Here is a 23443-nt window from a genome sequence, read left to right as displayed (position 1 = left end):
CTCGGCACTCAGAACAGAAAACAATAAGGAAAAAATACAGACTTTTAAATGAAATGGCAGAAAGCCCAGAGATTAAGGAGACAAAGGAGAAACAGGAGAGGAAGGAAGGAAAAATGAGAGGGGAAGAATAGCTGATAGAAGCAAACTAAGAAGACCTGTTAGACTTCAGAAGACATAATTGTCCATCATTACCCAGATCCTCGAATCCCACCCAGGACCCTGAAAGAGTAGGGGCTCCCTACTTCATGCAACTTCATACAACTAGGAACATGTAGGACCACCCAGTCCCCTTCTAACACAGCCACAGAAACTTCCCAAGTGACCACTGACCCCAATCCATCAGCCAACTTCACTGCCTGTGGGCTAGCCTGGTACTGGCTGTGGGCTAGCCTGATTCTCAGAGTCAGAAAGACCTAAGTTCATGTCCCAGATTTACTCCTTCTTCACTGTGTGACTTTGGGCATGTTTTTCACCCTCTCTAAGTCCCAGTATCATTTTCTGAGTTGTAACAATGATGAAAGTTCTAATAATGACAGAGACACTAATAATAGCAACTCATCTCTGTCTCATTAATATTATTATTACTTTACTTCTAGAACTGTTCTCGCCCAAACACTAAGCAAATTCCAGACAAGTCTCAATCTTCACATCCACCTATGGGACCATTTCTTGTCCCAGTGTTAATCTCATCACCCAGGACTACAGCATTGCCAGCCAGAAACTCATAGAGAATGTTTGTCACCAATGGCCTCCATCTAGGTTGCTCATTCCTGTGAATCTCAAACTCTAGTCCTCTACAGAAAGAGGGTAAGCAGTTGTGAAGAAAGCACAAACTAAAGGAGGCAGAGTTAATTCTTCTGGATCAAAGGAAGCTTGGACTGCAATCCAAGTCTTATGTTGGATATGGAAACACTGACTTAATATTCCCTTTTCACCATTTCAGACTCTACAACATATGCACATTTTCTGTTCAATGCGTTTGATACGGACCACAATGGAGCTGTGAGTTTCGAGGTAAGCCCTGGATTATACTCCTATCATTTGACTTTAGTTTACGCTTTTTAGGAGGAAATGTGAGTTCCGTGATGATTATTTTTGCTCAGGGGAAATAAAGCCCAAGGACATTCCCTTTCTCTCATGTAATTGCCAAGAATTATCTTTCAAAAGATGTACAAATTGCAAGCCACATTTAATTTATTTTCTAGTGCTTTATATTGGCTCATACAGGGAGAGTCCATTTCTTCAACTACATGTGAAAAGTCCCAGAAGGCAAATGATTTAACTAACAGTTACTGACACCTCCTTATGGGCCAGTCAGTGGTAGGCCTTGGAAATACAAAGATGATAAAGTCAAAAGCCCCACTGTGGCAGTCTCAGTAAGTGGGGCAGACGGGCAATAAATTAAATGTAGAAAAAGACTATATTCACCAGTCTGACAATTCTACGAGGAAATCTCTTTTTAAATGACAAACTTTAAGTGATCTGTAGAGAAAGTTTTTTTTTTGTTTTGTTTTTCTTTTTTTTTTTTTTTGAGAGACAGAGTCTTGCTCTGTCATAAAGGCTGGAGTGCAGTGGCACAATCTCAGCTCACTGCAACCTCTGCCACCCAGGTTCAAGTGATTCTCCTGCCTCAGCCTCCTGAGTAGCTGGGATTACAGGCACTTGCCACCACGTCTGGCTAGAAAGTATTTAATTTTGTTCATGAACTACTGTGTATAATTCTGTTCATGAACTACTGTGTATAATTTCATTCATGAACTACTGTATATTTCTAGTAAAATGAAATATGTCCTACTTACATAGCTTATATATGTATATATATTTCATATATATATGTATGTAATTCATATGATTCAAATGGTACATGGCGGATCACAAATTGTAGTATATTGACTTAAATATAGGAGATATAATAGATATATATATAATTAGGAGAATAAACCCAACATGAACTCTGATCAGCTGTGAAGGGTTTTATTTTTGTGAGGAAAAATATGTGAAAAATATATACCTCATTTGTTACGTTCTGATTTGGTTGTGCTTGGGCTGAGAAGTAGCATTATACATATTTTGCTTCGTGATTCCAATTTCTCTTTTCCATATATACATATATATATTTATTTATGGAATATATGTATATGAGATAATTTGGAAGATGCATGTATTTTTGGAAGTGAGGAAGGATGCATCTTAAATATCAGCAGAAATGTTGATGAGAGCCCTGATAAAGGGAAGCAGATGATGAATGAAGTCAGCAAGGAAATGGTACGGGTGCAAAAAGGGCTGTAGCAGGGAAGCCTGCCCAGTGTAATCGATGGACGAAGTCTAAAGGACAGTCAGGAGCTCCCTAACAGAATAAAGACTTGGGATGGGATGGAAAGCAATGGAGAGTGGGGCAGAGGCTGGACAGAGTATATCAGGTCTGGGAACCAAGAGAAAACATGTGTAAATCATCAAGAAGATAGAATACACAATTGGAGAGCCAAGAGCGAAGGCTGGGGAAGGAGACAGAGGCCAGATCCTGACACGTCTTAGGCAGGAGACTGGACTATCTTGCAGGAGATGAGGAGTCTTTGTAGAATTTTTGGCAGGGATGTTAATTTATCAGAGCTATATTCCTGGAAACATGGAGTGTAATTAGCAGCTAAGTATGCCAAGAGTCCAGACAGGGGCTGATGAAAGCCTGAACTCCAGTAAAGGTATTGGAGGTGAAGCATGAAACAAATTCAAAAGAAATTAAAACAAAATGGGTAGAATTGTATTTCAATAGAACTGTTATGTTTAAAAGAAAAGTTCATATGGGCGTAGGCAGCTATCTGGGTGCAAGAGCTTTGTGGAGTCCAGATGAAAAAAGAAGGGTGCAGCCTTCTGCGATGTAATCCAGCCAGTCACCACAGGGGCAGGATGAACAGGGGCACCCAAAAACCTCCTCACACATACTCCGTGCTCATGCAGACTGGGTACCACAATTGCAAAGATTCTGGGCCACGAATCCCAAAACATCATCTCCCATAACTTAAGTGAAAAATATCACTGAGAAGAGAAAAATAAAAGCTGAGAGTGGAGAAGAAATGAACTAAGGAGAGGGAATGAACTAAGTCAAGATGGGGCAGGCAGGTTTATCCTGGGTGTAGAAGCAGCAGTTAGTAGAGGGAGAGGAGATGGTTGTCGGAAGAGTGTCCTGGGTTCCAGTCTCCATAATGTTTCTTTTGCTAATGGCAGCTTAAGTCATTCCGTGAGAGTAACTGATCATTTCATGATAATGTCGTATTTGTGTTTGCTTCACTTTAGGAACAAGTTTAATTACAGCACAGTCTTAATTTATAATATAGAAGCCAAAGGTTTTACCTAATACAGTTCACCTAATATAAACTTTTATACCTGGCTTCCAGAGGATGAGTAAGGCAAAAACTATTAGTGATTCCATTACTTGAAATTACTTATGTATCAGAAATATACCACCAATTTCCTAGGGCAAATTATATCCAATTTTACACGTAAATTTAGTCTGGTGTTAATGATATGGAACCATGCATAACATTGCTTTTATAATATTTATGTAAAATACTAGTAATTGCAATGAACACTGATTATAATTTGGGAAATTAGTTGTAATGGTTGTATATGATATGCATATTGGTAACATGCCTTGCCTTCTAAGGGAAAACTAATGGCTAAATTAATAAAGTTTGGATGAAAATCAAATTTAAAACTAGGCTGTTGCAGTTATTTTTCTAAATTGATTAGCTACCTGGGAAATCTCTAGAAAACAGAAATGGTTAGGGAATGAACATATTTTGAATAGCAATAGCATACTGAGAAGTAGAGAGACCATCTGATTCTATGATAAAGGATAATGGGAGATTTCCACTTAATTTGCTTAAACCTGAAAGGCAGAATAAATATGATATGAGGGGCTCTGGATTTGGTATGATGGGATCTAATCTCCATTTTGCCACCCAGTGGCTCTGAGACCCTGGGCTGAGTACTTAACCCTCTTGACCTTAGTATTCATACCACTAAAACATCAGCAACCAAAGCTACTTAATAAGATAGTGTAAGAATGAAAAAGTCATAACGTCAGTAAAGGGCTTGGCTCTGTGTCTGGCACCAAATATGTGCTCATTATTTATTAGAAGTTAACTATAGCAGTTATCAGTTGGGTTTTTTTTTTTTATAAGTTCTGGAATGCATGTGCAGAGTGTGCACTTTTGTTACACAGGTGTACACGTTCCATGGTGGTTTGCTGCACCCATCAACCCATCACCTACATTAAGTATTTCTGCTAATGTTACCCCTCCCCTAACCCCCCCACCCTCCGACATGCCCTGGTGTGTGATGTCCCCCTCCCTATGTCCGTGTGTTCTCATTGTTCAACTCCCACTTATGAGAACATGTAGTGTTTGGTTTTCTGTTGTGATAGTTTGCTGAGAATGATGGTTTCCAGCTTCATCCATGTCCCCACAAAGGACATGAACTCATCATTTTTTTATGGCTGCATAGTATTCCATGGTGTATATGTGCCACATTTTCTTTATCCAGTCTATTATTAATGGACATTCAGGTTGGTTCAAAGTCTTTGCCATTGTGAATAGCGCTGCAATAAACATACATGTGCATGTGTCTTTATAGTAGAATGATTTATAATCCTCTGGGTATATACCCAGTAACAGGATTGCTGGGTCAAATGGTATCTCTGGTTCTAGATCCTTGATGAATCACCCCACTGTCTTCCACAATGGTTGAACTAATTTACACTAATTGGGGGAACTTTTCTAACAAAGCCAGTTAATAATGACATTGGTCACCTCATTACCCAGTAAGACAACTACATGTAAATGCATGATTCTAAGCCATAGCAGTCTTTGATTGGCAGGGAGTCAGGGGAGTCAGGAGGACTAATGTCCCTGGCATAGTGGCCAGCACTGAGGCACTCATTAAAGGTGTGACAGATGAACAGAATCCACAACTGAACAAGTCCAGGCTATTATAAAGTCAAATCTCTATGCCTTTCTCCTTCTTTTGCCTTGATAATAAGAGAATGGAAACCAGAATTCGGTACAGACCTCCCCAACCCTTTATCATTTTTTGTACATTAGGGGACAGATATAACCTCCATTGACATTTACAAGTAAAGTAATTGTGCAAAGTACTCTTTGAGAGTTGCTGTTGTTTTAAGTTTGCCACTTCCTACTTGAGAGACTTCAGTTACCACTCAGAAAAGCATGGAGCAAAAATCTTATAAGCCACATTAAGTTTCTCATTTTTCTTTTGCACAAAAAGAGATAGTCATTCCTGTTTTAAATAACTCTTTACTGATACCATCCCACAAGATAAAAAGAGAGAGGTGCTCAAAGTCCATAGCTATCTTTTAATGTAAATTGGTCCAAGATACATAATATTTAAGAAGTTGTGAATCAGATGTCTGCATGTGAATCAGGATACTTTTGTTCACAAATATTAGAAAAAGATACATTAAGTGACCGAAAAACAGTATGATAATTTCATTGGTTCACAGGAACAAAAAGGCCAGAGATGGGGCTGGCTACAACCTAAGGGTGGGACCCTTTAGGGCTGCAAGAAGAGGCCACAGCTCCTTGGCTGCAGGATTCATTGCTCTTGTTGAGCAAGGAAAGAAGCACATCTCTGTCATACCGTTCCTAGCAAGACTCTGACTCTGGGGAGTCATGCTTAGACGTGGACTAGATTTAGTGAAATGCCAACCACAGATCCAGTTGTCCAGCCAAAGGGATAAATGTACTTCCTAACTTTGCCCAGGTCATGGCTGTATCACTAGACGCAGAGATGGAGTGAGCTTCCACAGAACATCATGGAGCACCACATGGAAATTTGGGACCTAATAGGGAGGCAAACAACACAAGTCCACAATTGACTTAGAAGTGCTATTTTTATTTTACTTATTACTATTAAGTTCTAGGGTACATGTGCACAACGTGTAGGTTTGTTACATATGTACACATGTGCCATGTTGGTGTGCTACACCCATTAACTCGTCATTTACATTAGGTATTTCTCCTAATGCTATCCCTCCCCCCACCCCAAGTCAGACCCCAGTGTGTGATGTTCCCCACCCTGTGTCCAAGTGATCTCACTGTTCAATTCCCACCTATGAGTGAGAACATGCAGTGTTTGGTTTTCTGTCCTTGCAATAGTTTGCTCAGAATGATGGTTTCCAGCTTCATCCATGTCCCTACAAAGGACATGAACTCATTCTTTTTTATGGCTGCATAGTACTCCATGGTGTCTATGTGCCACCTTTTCTTAATCCAGTCTGTCACTGATGGACATTTGGGTTGGTTCCAAGTCTTTGCTATTGTGAATAGTGCCGCAATAAACATATGTATGCATGTGTCTTTATAGCAGCATGATTTATAATCCTTTGGGTATGTACCCAGTAATGGGATGGCTGGGTCAAATGGTATTTCTAGTTTTAGATCCTCGAGGAATCATCACACTGTCTTCCACAATGGTTGAACTAATTTACAGTCCCACCAACAGTGTAAAAGTGTTCCTATTTCTCCACATCCTCTCCAGCATCTGTTGTTTCTTGACTTTCTAATGATCGCCACTCTAACTGGTGTGAAATGGTATCTCGTTGTGGTTTTGATTTGCATTTCTCTGATGGCCAGTGATGATGAGCATTTTTTCATGTGTCTGTTGGCTGCATAAATGTCTTCTTTTGAGAAGTGTCTGTTCATATCCTTCACCCACTTTTTGATGGGGTTGATTTTTTTTCTTGTAAATTTGTTTAAGTTCTTTCTAGATTCTGGATATTAGCCCTTTGTCAGATGGGTAGACTGCAAAAATATTCTCCCATTCTGTAGGTTGCCTGTTCACTCTCTTGGTAGTTTCTTTTGCTGTGCAGAAGCTCTTTAGTTTAATGAGATCCCATTTGTCAATTTTGGCTTTTGTTGCCCTTGCTTTTGGTGTTTTAGTCATGAAGTCCTTGCCCATGCCTATGTCCTGAATGGTATTGCCTAGGTTTTCTTCTAGGGTTTTTATGGTTTTAGGTCTAACATTTAAGTCTTTAATCCATCTCAAATTAATTTTTGTATAAGGTTTAAGGAAGGGATCCAGTTTCAGCTTTCTACATATGGCTAGCCAGTTTTCCCAGAACCACTCATTGAACAGGGAATCCTTTCCCCATTGCTTGTTTTCGTCAGGTTTGTCAAAGATCAGATGGCTGTAGATGTGTGGTATTATTTCTGAGGGCTCTGTTCTGTTCCATTGGTCTATATCTCTGTTTTGGTACCAGTACCATACTGTTTTGGTTACTGTAGCCTTGTAGTATAGTTTGAAGTCAGGTAGTGTGATGCCTCCAGCTTTTGGCTTAGGATTGTCTTGGCATTGTGGGCTCTTTTATGGTTCCATATGAACTTTAAAGTAGTTTTTTCCAATTCTGTGAAGAAAGTCATTGGTAGCTTGATGGGGATGGCACTGAATCTGTAAATTACCTTGGGCAGTATGGCCATTTTCACAATATTGATTCTTCCTATCCATGAGCATGGAATGTTCTTCCATTGGTTTGTGTCCTCTTTTATTTCATTGGGCAGTGGTTTGTAGTTCTCCTTGAAGAGGTCCTTCACATCTCTTGTAAGTTGGATTCCTAGGTATTTTATTCTCTTTGAAGCAATTGTGAATGGGAGTTCGGCTCTGTTTGTCTTTTATTGGTGTATAGGAACGCTTGTGATTTTTGCATATTGATTTTGCATCTTGAGATCTTTCCTGCTTTCTCTTGTGGGCATTTAGTGCTATAAATTTCCCTCTACACACTGCTGTAAATGTGTCCCAGAGATTCTGGTATGTTGTGTCTTTGTTCCCATTAGTTTCAAAGAACATCTTCATTTCTGCCTTCATTTCGTTATTTACCCAGTAGTCATTCGGGAGCAGGTTGTTCAGTTTCCAAAGTAGTTGTGTGGTTTTGAGTGCGTTTCTTAATCCCGAGTTCTAATTTGATTGCACTGTGGTCTGAGAGACAGTTTGTTATGATTTCTGTTCTTTTACATTTGCTGAGGAGCGCTTTACTTCCAACTATGTGGGCAGTTTTGGAATAAGTGCAATGTGGTGCTGAGAAGACTGTATATTCTGTTGATTTGGGGTGGAGAGTTCTGTAGAAGTCTATTAGGTCTGCTTGGTGCAGAGCTGAGTTCAAGTCCTGGATATCCTTTTTAACTTTCTGTCTCATTGATCTGTCTAATGTTGACAGTGGGGTGTTAAAGTCTCCCATTATTATTGTGTGGGAGTCTAAGTCTCTTTGTAGGTCTCTAAGGACTTGGTTTATGAAGCTGGGTGCTCCTGTATTGGGTGCATATATATTTAGGATAGTCAGCTCTTCTTGTTGAATTAATTCCTTTACCATTATGTAATGGCCTTCTTTATATCTTTTGATCTTTGTTGGTTTAATGTCTGTTTTTTCAGAGACTAGGATTGCAACCCCTGCTTTTTGTTGTTGTTGTTGTTTTCCATTTGCTTGGTAGATCTTCCTCCATCTCTTTATTTTGAGCCTATGTGTGTCTCTGCACGTGAAATGGGTCTCCTGAATACAGCACACTGATGGGTCTTGACTCTATCCAATTTGCCAGTCTATGTCTTTTAATTGGGGCATTTAGCTCATTGGCATTTAAGGTTAATATTGTTACGTGTGAATTTAATCCTGTCATTATGATGTTAGCTGGTTATTTTGCCTGTTAATTGATGCAGTTTCTTCCTAGCATCGATGGTCTTTACAATTTGGCATGTTTTTGCAGTGGCTGGTACCAGTTGTTCCTTTCCATGTTTGGTGCTTCCTTCAGGAGCTCTTGTAAGGCAGGCCTGGTGGTAACAAAATATCTCAGCATTTGCTTGTCTAAAAAGGATTTTATTTCTTCTTCACTTATGAAGCTCAGTTTGGCTGGATATGAAATTCTGAGTTGAAAATTATTTTCTTTAAGAATGTTGAATACTGGCCCCCACTCTCTTCTGGCTTGTAGTTTCTGCTGAGAGATCCACTGTTAGTCTTCCCTTTCTGGGTAACCCGACTTTTCTCTCTGGCTGCCCTTAACATTTTTTCCTTCATTTCAACATTGGTGAATCTGACAATTATGTGTCTTGGGGTTGCTCTCCTCGAGGAGTATCTTTGTGGCATTCTCTGAATTTGAATGTTGGCCTGCCTTGCTAGGTTGGGGAAGTTCTCCTGCATAATATCCTGAAGGGTGTTTTCCAACTTGGTTCCATTCTCCCTGTCACTTTCAGGTACACCATTCAGATGTAGATTTGGTCTTTTCACATAGTCCCATATTTCTTGGAGGGTTTGCTTGTTTAACTCTTTTTTTCTCTAAACTTCTCACTTCATTTCATTTGATCTTCAATCACTGATACCCTTTCTTCCACTTGATTGAGTCAGCTACTGAAGCTTGTGCATGCGTCATGTAGTTCTTGTGCCATGGTTTTCGGCTCCATCCGGTCATTTAAAGTCTTCTCTACACTATTTATTCTAGTTAGCCATTCATCTAATCTTTCTTCAAGGCTTTTAGTTTCTTCGCAATGCGTTCAAACATCTTTCTTTAGCTTGGAGAAGTTTGTTATTAGTGATCTTTTGAAGCCTATTTCTGTCAACTCGTCAAAGTCATTCTCTATCCAGCTTTGTTCTGTTGCTGGTGAGGAGCTGCATTCCTTTGGAGAAGAGGCGCTCTGATTTTTAGAATTTTCAGCTTTTCTGCTCTGGTTTCTCCCCATCTTTGTGGTTTTATCTACCTTTGTCTTTGATGATGATGACCTACAGATGGGGCTTTGGTGTGGATGTCCTTTTTGTTGATGTTGATGCTATTCCTTTCTGTTAGTTTTCCTTCTAACAGTCAGGATCCTCAGCTGCATGTCTGTTGGAGTTTGCTGGAGGTCCACTCCAGACTCTGTTTGCCTGGGTATCACCAGCAGAGGCTGCAGAACAGCAAATAGTGCAGAACGGCAAATGTTGCTGCCTGATCCTTCCTCTGGAAGCTTCATCTCAGAGGGGCACCTGGCTGTATGAGGTGTCAGTCGGCCCCTACTGGGAGGTGTCTCCCAGTTAGGCTACTCGGGGGTCAGGGACCCACTTGAGGTAGTCTGTTGTCAGATCTCAAACTCCAGGCTGGGAGAGCCACTATTCTCTTCAGAGATGTCAGACAGGGACGTTTAAGTCTGCAGAAGTTTCTGCTGCCTTTTGTTCAGCTATGCCCCGTCCCCAGAAGTGGAGTCTACAGAGGCAGGCAGACCTCTTTGAGCTGCAGTAGGCTCCACCTAGTTCGAGCTTCCGGGCTGCTTTGTTTACCTAGTCAAGCCTCAGCAATGGCAGACGCCCCTCCCCTAGCCTCGCTTCTGCCTTGCACTTCGATCTTGGACCGCTGTGCTAGCAGTGAGCAAGGCTCTGTGGGCGTGGGACCCTCCGAGCCAGGTGCGGGATATAATCTCCTGGTGTGCCATTTGCTAAGACCATTGGAAAAGTGCACTATTAGGGTGGGAACGTCCCAAGCCAGGTGCGGGATATAATCTACTGGTGTGCCATTTGCTAAGACCAATGGAAAAGTGCAGTATTAGGGTGAGAGCGTCCCGATTTTCCAGGTACCATCTGTCATGGCTTCCCTTGGCTAGGAAAGGGAATTCCTTGACCCCTTGCACTTCCTGGGTGAGGCAATGCCCCACCCTGCTTTGGCTCACAGTCCATGGGCTGCACCCACTGTCCAACAAGTCCCAATGAGATGAACCTGGTACCTCAGTTGGAAATGCAGAAATCACCCGTCTTCTGTGTCGCTCATGCTGGGAGCTGTAGACTGGAGCTGTTCCTATTCGGCCATTTTGGGGGGGTTCCCCAAAAGTACTCAAAATCTTTCACTGTTACTCTGCTGTTTTGTGTGGTGGTGAGGTCAATGCCAATGATGAGTACTGTAGGCCAGTGGTTCTCAAAGTGTGATCCCTGGAAGCAGTATAGGCTTCCCCTTGGAACGTGTCAGACATGTAAATTTTGGGGTCCCACTCCAACCTAATGAATCATAATTCTTGGGGTAGGTCCCAGAAATCTGTTAGCAAGCTCCCCAGGTGTTGCACATTATATTTTGAGAACCAATACTCTAAGCATGTTTTCAAAGACCCTGTAGCCAGCTCCCCTTAAAATTAATGACATATTGTTACTACTTTGTGAATTTTTAAAAAATAGTTTACATTAATAACCATCAATCTCATCTAGCTTTCAAAACTGCTCAGCAATCTTCTGTGAATAAGGCTCTGTGTTCTGCAATGTATATTTTATACCTTCTGAAAAAGCCAAGGATTTTTTTTTTTTTTTTTTGGAGACAGAGTCTTGGTCTGTCACCCAGGCTGAAGCACAGTGGTGCAATTAGTTCACTGTAGCCTCAACCTTCTGGGCTCAAGCAATTCCCGTCTCAGCCTCCCAAGTAGCTGGGACAACAGGTGTGCACCACCACGCCGTTAATTTGTTGTTCTTGTTAATTTGGATCTGGCTGGGTTGCTCAGGCTGCTCTCAAACTTGTGGGCTCAAACAACCCTCCCACCTCTGCCACCCAAAGTGCTGGGATTACAGGCATGAGCCATGATCCCCAGCCTGCTGGTTTTGAAAGATGTACACTCACACCTCCAAGGGCTGTCATTACCTTTTAATTAAACTACATTATATGTCATAATTTTCTAAAATTTGGCAGGGAAATAATTTGAGGGAGGTCTCCGTTTTTCTATTGCACATCACCTTATTGCCTAGTAGCAGAGCTCCCACCTCTCTCCTCAAACCTCAGATTCATACCTCTTCTACCTGGCTCCTCACTCCCAAACACCTCACACTCACTAAAGCTATCAGACAGAAATGCAGTCATCTTCCCACCTGCAAAGCAGCTACTGGCATCCATACCATGTCCTTCTGTCTCCTGTATCAACTCCCTTCTGAGGTCGGCCCATCTACCTGCGTTCTGGAGCCTCCCCACCTTCTCAGGAGCATCAGCCCATTTCTGACTCTTACTCTTTTTAGATTCTTCACTTCAGTATTCAAAGTGCTCCTCATTAAAAATTACTCTTCACTCCTACTCCACTGGACTGTTCCCTATCACTTGCTGGTGACCTCCATGTTGCTGGTCCAATGAACATTTTTCCAACCTTGGCAGCAAAATGAACAATCCTTTCCTATGGAAATGCTCTGTTCTCCTGACTCACTTCTTTAGCAACTTCTTTTCAAGATGCTTTGCCAGCTTCTCCTCTCTGTGCCTGCCAAATATTGGAATTCCTTGTGGCCTTCTCTCTTCTTCTCTCACTTGACATTCTAACTTGCATGCCAATGGGAAGTAGACTAAGTATGGTGATCCAGGTGCCACAGCACTATATATTGAGACTATTCTTTCCATAGCTATTGAATGGTCCTGGCACCATTATTGAAAAATCAACTGGCCACAGACAGCTGGGTTTATATCTAGACTCAATTCTATTCTACTGTTGTATATACATCTGTCTTTATGCCAGTACCACTGTTTTGATTAATGTAACTTTGTACTGTTTTGAAATTAGGTAGTGTGAGTCCTCCAAGTTTGTTTTTCTTTCTTAAAATTGACTGGGCTATTCAGGGCCCCTTGCAATATGAATTTGACAATTATTTCTGGTTTTGTCTTTTTCATTTTTGCCAAAAAAGGTCAGTGGCCATTCTTGATAAATTTGTCTAAGTGGAATGGTTGTATAATTCTTCACCATGATAAAACTAAGTATCATGCTTAAAAGCGAATTGAAATATTCTGAAGTTCAAGAAAAAACTAAGAATATCTATTATAATTTACATGATGTAATATTGTTCTATAGATATTAGGCCATATAATTAGAAAAAAGTAAACATATAAAAATTAGAAAACAGGTAAAATTAACTCCATTTGCAGCTACTATTATTGCACACATGAAAACCCAGACGAAAACCAACATATGGTATCAGCAAGTTGACAGGGTACAAAATTACACAGAAATCAATAGCTTTCATACATACAAACAACTAATTTAGAATATATGATAGAAAAATATCTCATTTACAACAGCAACAGAAAGGTTAAAATACCTAGAAATAACAATGAGAAAAAATGTAAAAGAACAATTTGGTTAAATAAACAATGATGCATTTACATATACAATGGAAACTTGAATTGTTTCCCTGATTTATGGTTAAGTGGAAAAAAAAGTATAGAAGTCTGTTAGCCAGTAAAACAAACAAATATATCTTATACTTGTATATGCACAAAAATTCCTTGGAAGTAAATACAAACTATTTATGCCAGTTGTCTATGGGTAAAAGGAACAGGTGGCTGGGTCCAGGAATGGAAGAAAGGTTTTTCACCAGACGGCTTACATAATTTTTAAATGTTGAACTATATGGATATTACTTATTTAAAAAAGAAAAAACAATTTGAGAAATTCGGACAGAAATACAGCTATAAAATAAGGGAATGTGGGAAAGGGAGATATAATGCAAATTCACCCAGAAGACTTTTGGATTTCCCCTCTGCTTTCATTCCTACTTAAAACTGGATTATAAACTGAATACGGCACATTGTAACGTTAACCCTGCTGTACATAAGAACAAATCTGGCCAGGCACGGTGGCTCATGCCTGTAATCCCAGCGCTTTGAGAGGCCAAGGCGGGCAGATCATAAGGTCAGGAGTTCGAGACCAGCCTGACCAACATGGTGAAACCCCCATCTCTACCAAAAATACAAAAATTAGCCAGGCATGGTAGCGGATGCCTGTAGTCCCAGCTACTCGGGAGGCTGAGGCAGAAGAATTGCTTGAACCCGGGAGGTAGGAGGTGGAAGTTGCAGTGGGCCAAGATCACGCCACTGCACTCCAGCCTGGGCAACAGAGCAAGATTCCATCTCAAAAAAAAAAAAAAAAAAAAAAATCTAAATGAATTTAATCAAGTTAATCTGGCCAGTCTGCAATGCAATCAAACTAGCTTAACCAGGATACAAACTGAGGGCTCCATTTACTTAACAAAAACCTACACAGCCAATGTCCTTGCCAGAGACAATTATAAGCAGCCTCTTTTTCAATCCTCATAAAATTGTGAAGAGGTAGACACTATTATTAGCTCCATTTTACAGATATGAAAATTGAGGCAAAGGGATGTTAAGTTGCCTGAAGACACAAAGCCATCCAGTAATGCAGCTGGAGGGTGAAACCAGGCAGTCTGTTCTCTCCAGCTCCATGCTCTTACCCACTGTCCACATGTAAATTATAACTGGATTTCTAATTAGAGACCACAATTGGTTTATCTTTTATGGTCAGCCACATTTCTTATTAGCAAACGTTTTTTCATTGAAGTGTGTTATGAGTGCACTTGTATTTAAAAAAAAAAAAAAACTATTAGATTCTTTTAGTATATCATGTGTGCTTGCACTGGCAAGCCAATACCACTTATACTCAAGCCTCTTGCCGTGTGGGTATCCATTGGTACAATTTCCAGTACTACCATTGATTTAACTCAGTTTCCAATTACAAGATGAAAATGTTAAGACTAACGAGTGATTTATGCCCACAGAGAAGTCTGAAAAATAGACAACCAATAACACATCAATCATTTTGCTAAATAAATGGTTCAAATTCCAGAGGGTTGTAGCCCTTACTTCCATCATTTTTCTTTTTTTTTTTTTTAGAAATGTCATATAAAATTGTATTTTTATTTCTTTTTAGGATTTCATCAAAGGTCTTTCCATTTTGCTCCGGGGGACAGTACAAGAAAAACTCAATTGGGCATTTAATCTGTATGATATAAATAAAGATGGTTACATCACTAAAGAGGTAAGAGATACCTCACCAACACAGCAATAATTTGGAAGATTTTCATTTCTTAACTTTAAAATATTAATTGCAATTATTAATTTGAAGTTTTTCTCAGGAAATCCAAAGTATTTTATGTAGTGGAAGAAAGATGTATAATTAAAAATTTGGGATAGAAAGAAATGGTTTATGGTGAAGCTCCAAAGTAAGTATGTAACACACAAAGATGACACACTTGTTTCCTGCTGGCATCTTTATTCCATTCACAGTATTAGGACCATGGTTGGAATCAGAAAGAAAATGTATCCAAGCCATGTTTCCATATTTAGCCTGAAGCCTTTCTTTTCCCCATAGCATGTGATCCATAAGGAAATGCAATTTTACAATCATGGGGATTGTGGAATGGCCTGATGCAATGGTGGGGTCTTCAAATGCACTTTGAGGAAGACTATCCAGGAAACAAGGCTCACAGACCAAATTAAGATACTCGTATTACAGTTTATTAAACCAGTTTAAAACACAGCGAGAAGCAAAGGGACGGGTAAGTTAACTACACAGGATAGGATGCAAGTGGGGTTGAAAGACCACGCTCCCTGAATCCTGGGCATGCTATGTGCCTATGTCCTGTCTCTCTCTGCCTCACAAGCCTTCCCCAGAATTGCATTTTGAGCAAGAGACCCCACACACAAAAGGCGCCCAGGGCCAACAGCCAGTGACATGAACTTGCTCTATTGGAGAGACACAGGTGCAAGTGTGCCTGGCTACAAGTATAGCCTGATAAGTAGTCATGAGTTTCATTTGTGTTTCTTGCACAGAGGACACCTGGGGCCAGAATAGGTGTCACCACTGGGTGCCAAATTAAGACCTCAATGACTATTAAGTGTTCATGTATATGCAGCATATCCTAAATAGTTAGTGCTTCTTGTATATTTTTATACCCTGAATATTTATTACCCAGGTACCTCAGGAGTATTAGGTATCTCTTGTTCTTCAATTCCTTTGTTTAACACATCTCAAGAATTCTGCCTGTGTCTAACTACTTGCTACTTATCTATGCTTAAAACATCTTAAAAGGTTTCACCTGTTTACAAATTTATCATTTATAATAGAATTGAATACTCTTAAAAGTATACACCTATATTATCAACCTAGTCGAGAGAGCTTTCATGTGAAACAAATGTGCAACAATAAATCTACATGTTTATTAGACATTATTTTTACTCTCATAAGAATGAAAATGGTAAGGCAAAAATTAGACTATTTTAATAAAATTTCAAGGTGTTTCCCAGGGTCAAAATATTTTGACTGGTCTTCACATGTGACTTCAGTTAAAGCCATAGTAGGAAAAATACAACAAAAATCCTAATGAACTTTAAGACTTACCAATTAATTTCACTAATTCTAAATGGTGTTTTTTCTCAATATATGGTGTGCAGTATATTTGACTCTCAATAGATGGAAACTGATGATCAACACATAAGATATATAATAATTCAATTAAATAAGAATGGTCTACTTAAAGTCTATAGAAATCCAAACATTAAACCAGCATATTCTTTTCCTGACTATGGTAGATACATGGAAATTTGCTTCATTTTGAAACCAAGAGATCAGAATTCATTCTCACATCTGATTCTTCTGCTCTTGAGGCAGAAAGCTGTTTGTTGGCTTTTCCTTTGGGACGACCAACCGTCATCATTGAGTAGGAAAAATCTGTCAGAGCTTCTTAGAATGGTTTCTTCATACATGTGTGCAACCTCACATAAGCCTTTTACTTTTCAGGAAATGCTTGATATAATGAAAGCAATATACGACATGATGGGTAAATGTACATATCCTGTCCTCAAAGAAGATGCACCCAGACAACACGTCGAAACATTTTTTCAGGTAGGAATGAAAACAGAAGTCAAGAGGGAATGAAATTAGGAAAACATTTCCTGATGTTTGCCAAGCACCACAATGATTCAAAAGGAAGCAAAGGAAAATAATTTTTACTGAGACAAAACAGTATTTACCATCCCATTAATTTAATAGCTTTGGATTTGAATTTGCAATGCTGATAACTACACTCATTGAACATTCTCTAAATCCAAGATACAACATTTAAACAATTCTCATATTTCACAAGTTTTGTTTTCATTCAGTTTTTACAAGAATCCTATAAATCCTCATTAATCCCATTTTACAGATGAGACAAAAAGAAAGCAAGCTCTGAAAGTTTCAGCAAATTGGCCGAGCTGTCATATCTAAAAGGTAGGATTTTACCTAGGACAGAGTGACTCTAAATCTTCACCACATCATATTGAACAGCCAGAAGGATTTGGCCCTATCATTTTTATCTCTAAGAAACTACTGGTTTCTGCTCTGAAACAGTTCCTCCATGTGAAATAAGCAGCTAGGTTTTCTTTTTATCAGCTTCAGCTCATTTGGTGCAGGTGTGAGGGTATTAAGGGATATAAGGCTAAATATAATTTTTTGTTTTCTTCCTGAACAGAAAATGGACAAAAATAAAGATGGGGTTGTTACCATAGATGAGTTCATTGAAAGCTGCCAAAAAGTAAGTAATGAAAGTATAAGAACTATCACTTCAGCTATCGTAACAGCTAAACTGAGTATTAGCAGCTAGCTACCATGAACTGGGCAAAATACAGAGATCATATGCCTAAGTTTACCACTTCTGCAACCTGCAACATAAGCCTAACACTTTAAAAACAAGCACCAATTACATAATCAACATTTAGAGTGCCTACTGAGTTAAGCTATGGAGGAAACCCTCCATATCTTTTTGAGAATACAAAAGTTGCACATGTACTTTTTTTTTTTTTTTATCGGAGTCTCACTATGTTGCCTAGGCTGGAGTGCAGTGCTGTGATCTCGGCTCACTGCAAGCTCTGCCTCCCAGGTTCACACCCTTCTCCTGCTTCAGCCTCCCGAGTAGCTGGGGCTACAGGCACCCGCCACTGCACCTGCCTAATTTTTTATTTTTAGTAGAGACAGGGTTTAACCATGGTCTCCATCTCCTGACCTCGTGATCCACCCGCCTCAACCTCCCAAAGTGCTGGGATTACAGGCGTGAGCCACCGCACCCAGCCTGTACTATGTTTTTGATTCCCCAATTCCTTAGAGAGTATTCATCATGGAGGATAAGACATATGAGAATTTGAATTGCTCTTTGCACAGACGTAGCATAACTCATATATTATCATATTTCCATAGAATTAGAATTACTAAATAGCCAAGTATGCATCACAACAGGCCAAGCTTCTATCTGATTTCTAAGAGAAAAATCATTATTTTAGTGTATGTGGACAAGAAATGGCCCTTTGGCTGAACTCACTAATGGTCGTCTGTCACAAAAAAGAAACAGTGGAAAATTTTCTCTGAAGAGAACTGCAGGTAGTAGCCTGTTATCGAAGAAACCAGTGTTAGCTTACTTAGAATTATCTGACTTGATGTGTGAGTAGAACCACAGTTAAAAATTGTTAAGGCCTGGTACAGTAGCTCACAACTGTAATCCCAGCACTTTGGGAGGCTGAGGCAGAAAAATAACTTGAGACCAATGTGGGCAACATAGCAAGACGCCATCTCTACAAAAAAAAATTAAGTTAGCTGGGCATGGTGGTACGTGGCTGAAGTCTCAGCTACTTGAGAGGATCACTTGAGCCCAGTTGAGGCATGATTGTGCTACTGCACTCCAGAGTGATGGGCAATAGAAATAGACTCCTCCTCGAAAAAAAAAAATTTTCAAATAATCATGAAAACAAATCTGTTGTTTCTGTATTTTTAAATTGTTGTTCTTACCTTTCTGGATGTCTGCTTGTTTCTCAACTTGGATCTCAATGTGGTGGTCTTTGAGAGAATTAGTTTGGTGACATTAAGCTGCTTGGTGGTGATGATGTTACTTGGTTTCTAGCAGTGGAAGCCATTGTTGGTTCAGCCACCATTTACCACTACCATAAACATCTCACTAAGTGCTATTCACATGCAACCGACAAGTGCTCCAATAATGCAAAAAGTCTGTCCCCTAACTCATTTCTAAAGAACACGCTAAACTGAACACAGCCACTGAGCAGTCATTTCTGCTCCCCAATCCTTTCTCTGTAATGGAGACCATTCATTTTTAAAGTCTCCTTCAGGCAACACAGATTTAGCCATAACTTGCAGAGAGAGAGACAGATGATTACTGCAAACATGTTCCCTCTTAATCCACTATCCTGCCTCCTACACTCCAGCCTCCAATCTTCATGAACTGCTGGCTCATACACACACACAATTTTCCTTGTACCTGTATAAAAGTCTGTGTGATGTGGCCTATGATCTGCATAGAATGCCAAAATTCTCATTTGCTTTGACTTACCTCTGCGCCTCTGTAGTTTCCATTTTGGCATTATGATTTGAGAAATATCCTCTATTACACACCAAGTAAAGATTTAAATAAAGTGGTTTAATGCCGTCAATAGACTCCACAAAATATAAAATGGGTCCTCCTTCATCGTGATCTATGTGGAAAACGGATAGAATGGCATTTATATTTGCAAACACTTAATATTTGAGCTTTTGGCATAGGTGGTTGGTGGAAGGGGGCGCAATACTTAGGGGCAAAATAGTGTACTTTCCCTTGCAGATATGGTGAATTTAATCGCTCTATGTTTCTCCCTTACAGGATGAAAACATAATGCGCTCCATGCAGCTCTTTGAAAATGTGATTTAACTTGTCAACTAGATCCTGAATCCAACAGACAAATGTGAACTATTCTACCACCCTTAAAGTCGGAGCTACCACTTTTAGCATAGATTGCTCAGCTTGACACTGAAGCATATTATGCAAACAAGCTTTGTTTTAATATAAAGCAATCCCCAAAAGATTTGAGTTTCTCAGTTATAAATTTGCATCCTTTCCATAATGCCACTGAGTTCATGGGATGTTCTAACTCATTTCATACTCTGTGAATATTCAAAAGTAATAGAATCTGGCATATAGTTTTATTGATTCCTTAGCCATGGGATTATTGAGGCTTTCACATATCAGTGATTTTAAAATACCAGTGTTTTTTGCTACTCATTTGTATGTATTCAGTCCTAGGATTTTGAATGGTTTTCTAATATACTGACATCTGCATTTAATTTCCAGAAATTAAATTAATTTTCATGTCTGAATGCTGTAATTCCATTTATATACTTTAAGTAAACAAATAAGATTACTACAATTAAACACATAGTTCCAGTTTCTATGGCCTTCCCTTCCCACCTTCTATTAGAAATTAATTTTATCTGGTATTTTTAAACATTTAAAAATTTATCACCAGATATCAGCATATGCCTAATTATGCCTAATGAAACTTAATAAGCATTTAATTTTCCATCATACATTATAGCCAAGGCCTATATACTATATATAATTTTGGATTTGTTTAATCTTACAGGCTGTTTTCCATTGTATCATCAAGTGGAAGTTCAAGACGGCATCAAACAAAACAAGGATGTTTACAGACATATGCAAAGGGTCAGGATATCTATCCTCCAGTATATGTTAATGCTTAATAACAAGTAATCCTAACAGCATTAAAGGCCAAATCTGTCCTCTTTCCCCTGACTTCCTTACAGCATGTTTATATTACAAGCCATTCAGGGACAAAGAAACCTTGACTACCCCACTGTCTACTAGGAACAAACAAACAGCAAGCAAAATTCACTTTGAAAGCACCAGTGGTTCCATTACATTGACAACTACTACCAAGATTCAGTAGAAAATAAGTGCTCAACAACTAATCCAGATTACAATATGATTTAGTGCATCATAAAATTCCAACAATTCAGATTATTTTTAATCACCTCAGCCACAACTGTAAAGTGGCCACATTACTAAAGACACACACATCGTCCCTGTTTTGTAGAAATATCACAAAGACCAAGAGGCTACAGAAGGAGGAAATTTGCAACTGTCTTTGCAACAATAAATCAGGTATCTATTCTGGTGTAGAGATAGGATGTTGAAAGCTGCCCTGCTATCACCAGTGTAGAAATTAAGAGTAGTACAATACATGTACACTGAAATTTGCCATCGCGTGTTTGTGTAAACTCAATGTGCACATTTTGTATTTCAAAAAGAAAAAATAAAAGCAAAATAAAATGTTTATAACTCTACTGTCTATATTATAGGTCTTTTCCAAGAATTTTTTGTAATTATTAGATTTAAAACTAAATCTTATACTATTTTCTAGATCGCAGATAGCTCTGGGTGGTCCTAAATGCAATGAAAACAGGTAAAAGCAAGGCCAGTAGGCAGGCAGCTGCTGTAGCTAGTATGATCAGAGGATGTGACAAGGGAGTAGAGACCAGAGGAAAAAGTATGCTAGACAAAGGGCTCAGGAACGACAAGCTCTGAGGCAGGGTGGGCATTTCTACATTAAGAATCCTCAGAAATTACTTGTACTCTTTCAAATTACAGTTGTTCAAATTACAGTTGTGAGATTATACCTGAAATGAGAATCGTAGAGGTCACTCCAGGTGTTTGGGGAATAGAGCAAGGAAAGTGCATTCTGCAAAGCTGCTGAGATGCAACACTGCTGCTCCGCAAGACCCATCTTTCCTTTCCATCCCTTTCATGCCTTGGATTCGGTGTGGCTACAGAAATCTCTATGCCCTCTCCTTTTGCTCATAAGATAGAAGGTCTTATTCTTGTTTTCCATTTCTCTTCCTCTCCTCTGCTCCTCTCTTGCAGAAGGAATCACTTCTATTACATTAAAATTCTGAACTATGTCTAAATTAAGTTTTAAAAGCTTCTTAAAAATTGCTAAACATAAGCACAACAAAATCCATGAATGCATGTACAAGTTTTAACATTTTAATTGCTGAATATCCTTATGTGAACATCAGTATTTTCTGGCTATGAAATGCAAAAACAGTATTTACTTAAATAGAGTTAACACCTAAAATTTAGGTAGTTGTAATGAGTTGTAATAAACAACATACTTGTAATAGAATTTACAGAATTAGAAAAAATTTCTTAAACTATTCTAAAATACTCTGAAAAAATTTTCCAAGCATTGTACATTATACGATACATATTTACAAACAATAATTAATAGTGTATTCATGGGGCCAGGCATGGTGGCTCACACTTGTAATCCCAGCACTTTGGAAGTTCATTGTGGGAGGATCACTGGCCAGAACTGAGACCAGCCTGGACAACAGAGTGAGATCCCATCTCTACAAGCAAATTTTAAAATTAGCCAGGCATGGTGGCATGTGCCACCATGTAGTCCCAGCTAATCGGGAGGCTAAGATGAAAGGATCATCTGTGCACTAAAATTTGAGGCTTGCAGTGAGCTATGATCATGCCACTGCACTGCAGTCTGGCAACAAAGGAAGATCCCTTCTCTCTTTTAAAACAATTTTTAAAAAGTGTATTCACAAACATTTGTCCACTATTTTAAATTTCTACGGTCTTGTTAAATATTAAACCCAAGAAACGGCAAACTGTCTATAAAAATCAGGGCACAGCTACAAATTGTTTGCCAAAAAAGTGTTATAAATAAAAAGGCACCAGAAAATACAAATGCATCTTATCTTGCCAACTCAATAATGGTTCTTTGCACAAATAATAAAAATTAAAAAAAAAACCTCAGAAAATTGTACTCTTACAGAACTTATTTTAGTAACTTTCCATTAGTAACTGTTCTTTTTTGTTGCTGAATAACTTTGATTCAGCGTATATTCATCTTAACCTAGTAAATAATGAAGGGTGGCTGTGATTTACAAAATAATAAAATACATGGAATAAAGGTTCCATGAGTACCCACGGTCAGTGTTTGACACGTCACCAGGTAGTAAAAACAATTTTTGTTGGCTCCCTTCTTCAACAGCATATGGAGCAGTACGTTGGAATTTTAGATTTGATGATGCTAAGGCTTCCCTGTCAACAGAAAAAATTGAGCATCATTAGTATCATGCAGACTTCCCCTAACAGGTATTGTATTTGCAGGAATATGCCTAGAAAGTATCCAAAACTCAGAACAAAAAAAGGGGGTAAGAACAAAATGATGAAATAAGAAGGACTTTTCGCTGTGTTAAATAAAATATAGGCTATTTCTTTCTTTTTTCTTTTTTTTTTTTTTTTTTGAAGTATCTAACTAGAGAAGTAGTTAGAAGCCAGACTACCAGTATCTGAATTCAGCATCTACTGGTCACTTATTTGTCAAACCTGGACTAATTACTTCTCTGTGCCTAAGTTTCTTGATCTTTAGAGGGAGATAACAATAGAATCTCCCTCTGATGACTAGGAAGAGTAAATGAGTTTCATGTCTAAAAAGTACTCTGCAGAGTACCTGCCATGTATTAAGTTCCCAAACAACCAATAAAGATCAGGATTTGTGTTGTGCCTTTCCCAAAATAAATATGCATTTCACTTAGAAAAAAAAACAAATCAGGCTAAGAATGAACTGATTTCAAATTTAAGGCAGATCAGTTCTAAGAAAGTAACACTGTGACTATCTGTAACAGATATTTTCCTGTACCCCGACGTTGAATAGTTCCATCATTGATATACACAAGTCCTAAGAAATGAGAAACCACAACTAAGAACACTCATTTTTAAAGACTTATTTCTAATATTTAAAGAAAGATATATAAGCTTTTACGCTCTCAGAAGAGAAAA

The 23443-nt window shown here is 38.9% G+C and overlaps 2 protein-coding genes across 47 annotated transcripts in view; one reads left to right on the top strand and one right to left on the bottom strand.

The window, feature by feature from the left end:
• The window catches only part of KCNIP4 (potassium voltage-gated channel interacting protein 4), a 1214918-nt gene extending 1193997 nt beyond the window's left edge, over positions 1–20921 (top strand). For 6 of the 12 annotated variants that reach the window (XM_045393214.3, XM_005554562.5, XM_045393212.3 and 3 more), the window contains 5 exons: positions 944–1014; positions 14701–14808; positions 16570–16674; positions 17282–17344; positions 19451–20921. In XM_045393214.3, the coding sequence (XP_045249149.1) occupies positions 944–1014; positions 14701–14808; positions 16570–16674; positions 17282–17344; positions 19451–19498 (395 nt within the window). In that variant the 3' untranslated portion in view covers positions 19499–20921. Of the gene's footprint in view, positions 1–943; positions 1015–14700; positions 14809–16569; positions 16675–17281; positions 17548–19450 lie in introns of those variants that run through there. The other 6 variants (XM_045393213.3, XM_005554561.5, XM_045393211.2 and 3 more) reach the window with 1 other exon arrangement.
• PACRGL (parkin coregulated like) overlaps positions 1–23443 on the bottom strand; it is a 45604-nt gene that overhangs the window by 4114 nt on the left and 18047 nt on the right. For 9 of the 35 annotated variants that reach the window (XM_065544822.2, XM_045393216.3, XM_074039468.1 and 6 more), the window contains one exon: positions 21610–22702. The exons of 7 other annotated variants lie outside the window; for them this stretch is intronic. In XM_065544822.2, the coding sequence (XP_065400894.1) occupies positions 22646–22702 (57 nt within the window). In that variant the 3' untranslated portion in view covers positions 21610–22645. Of the gene's footprint in view, positions 1–15265; positions 16725–16797; positions 19287–21609; positions 22703–23443 lie in introns of those variants that run through there. 19 more of the 35 variants (XR_010586770.2, XR_010586772.2, XR_012434742.1 and 16 more) reach the window with 6 other exon arrangements.

This window comes from Macaca fascicularis, chromosome 5 (genome assembly GCF_037993035.2).
Source record: "Macaca fascicularis isolate 582-1 chromosome 5, T2T-MFA8v1.1".
Taxonomy (NCBI): Eukaryota; Metazoa; Chordata; class Mammalia; order Primates; family Cercopithecidae; genus Macaca; species Macaca fascicularis.
Note: the sequence above shows the minus strand (reverse complement) of the source record. Positions and strands in the feature narration are given on the sequence as shown.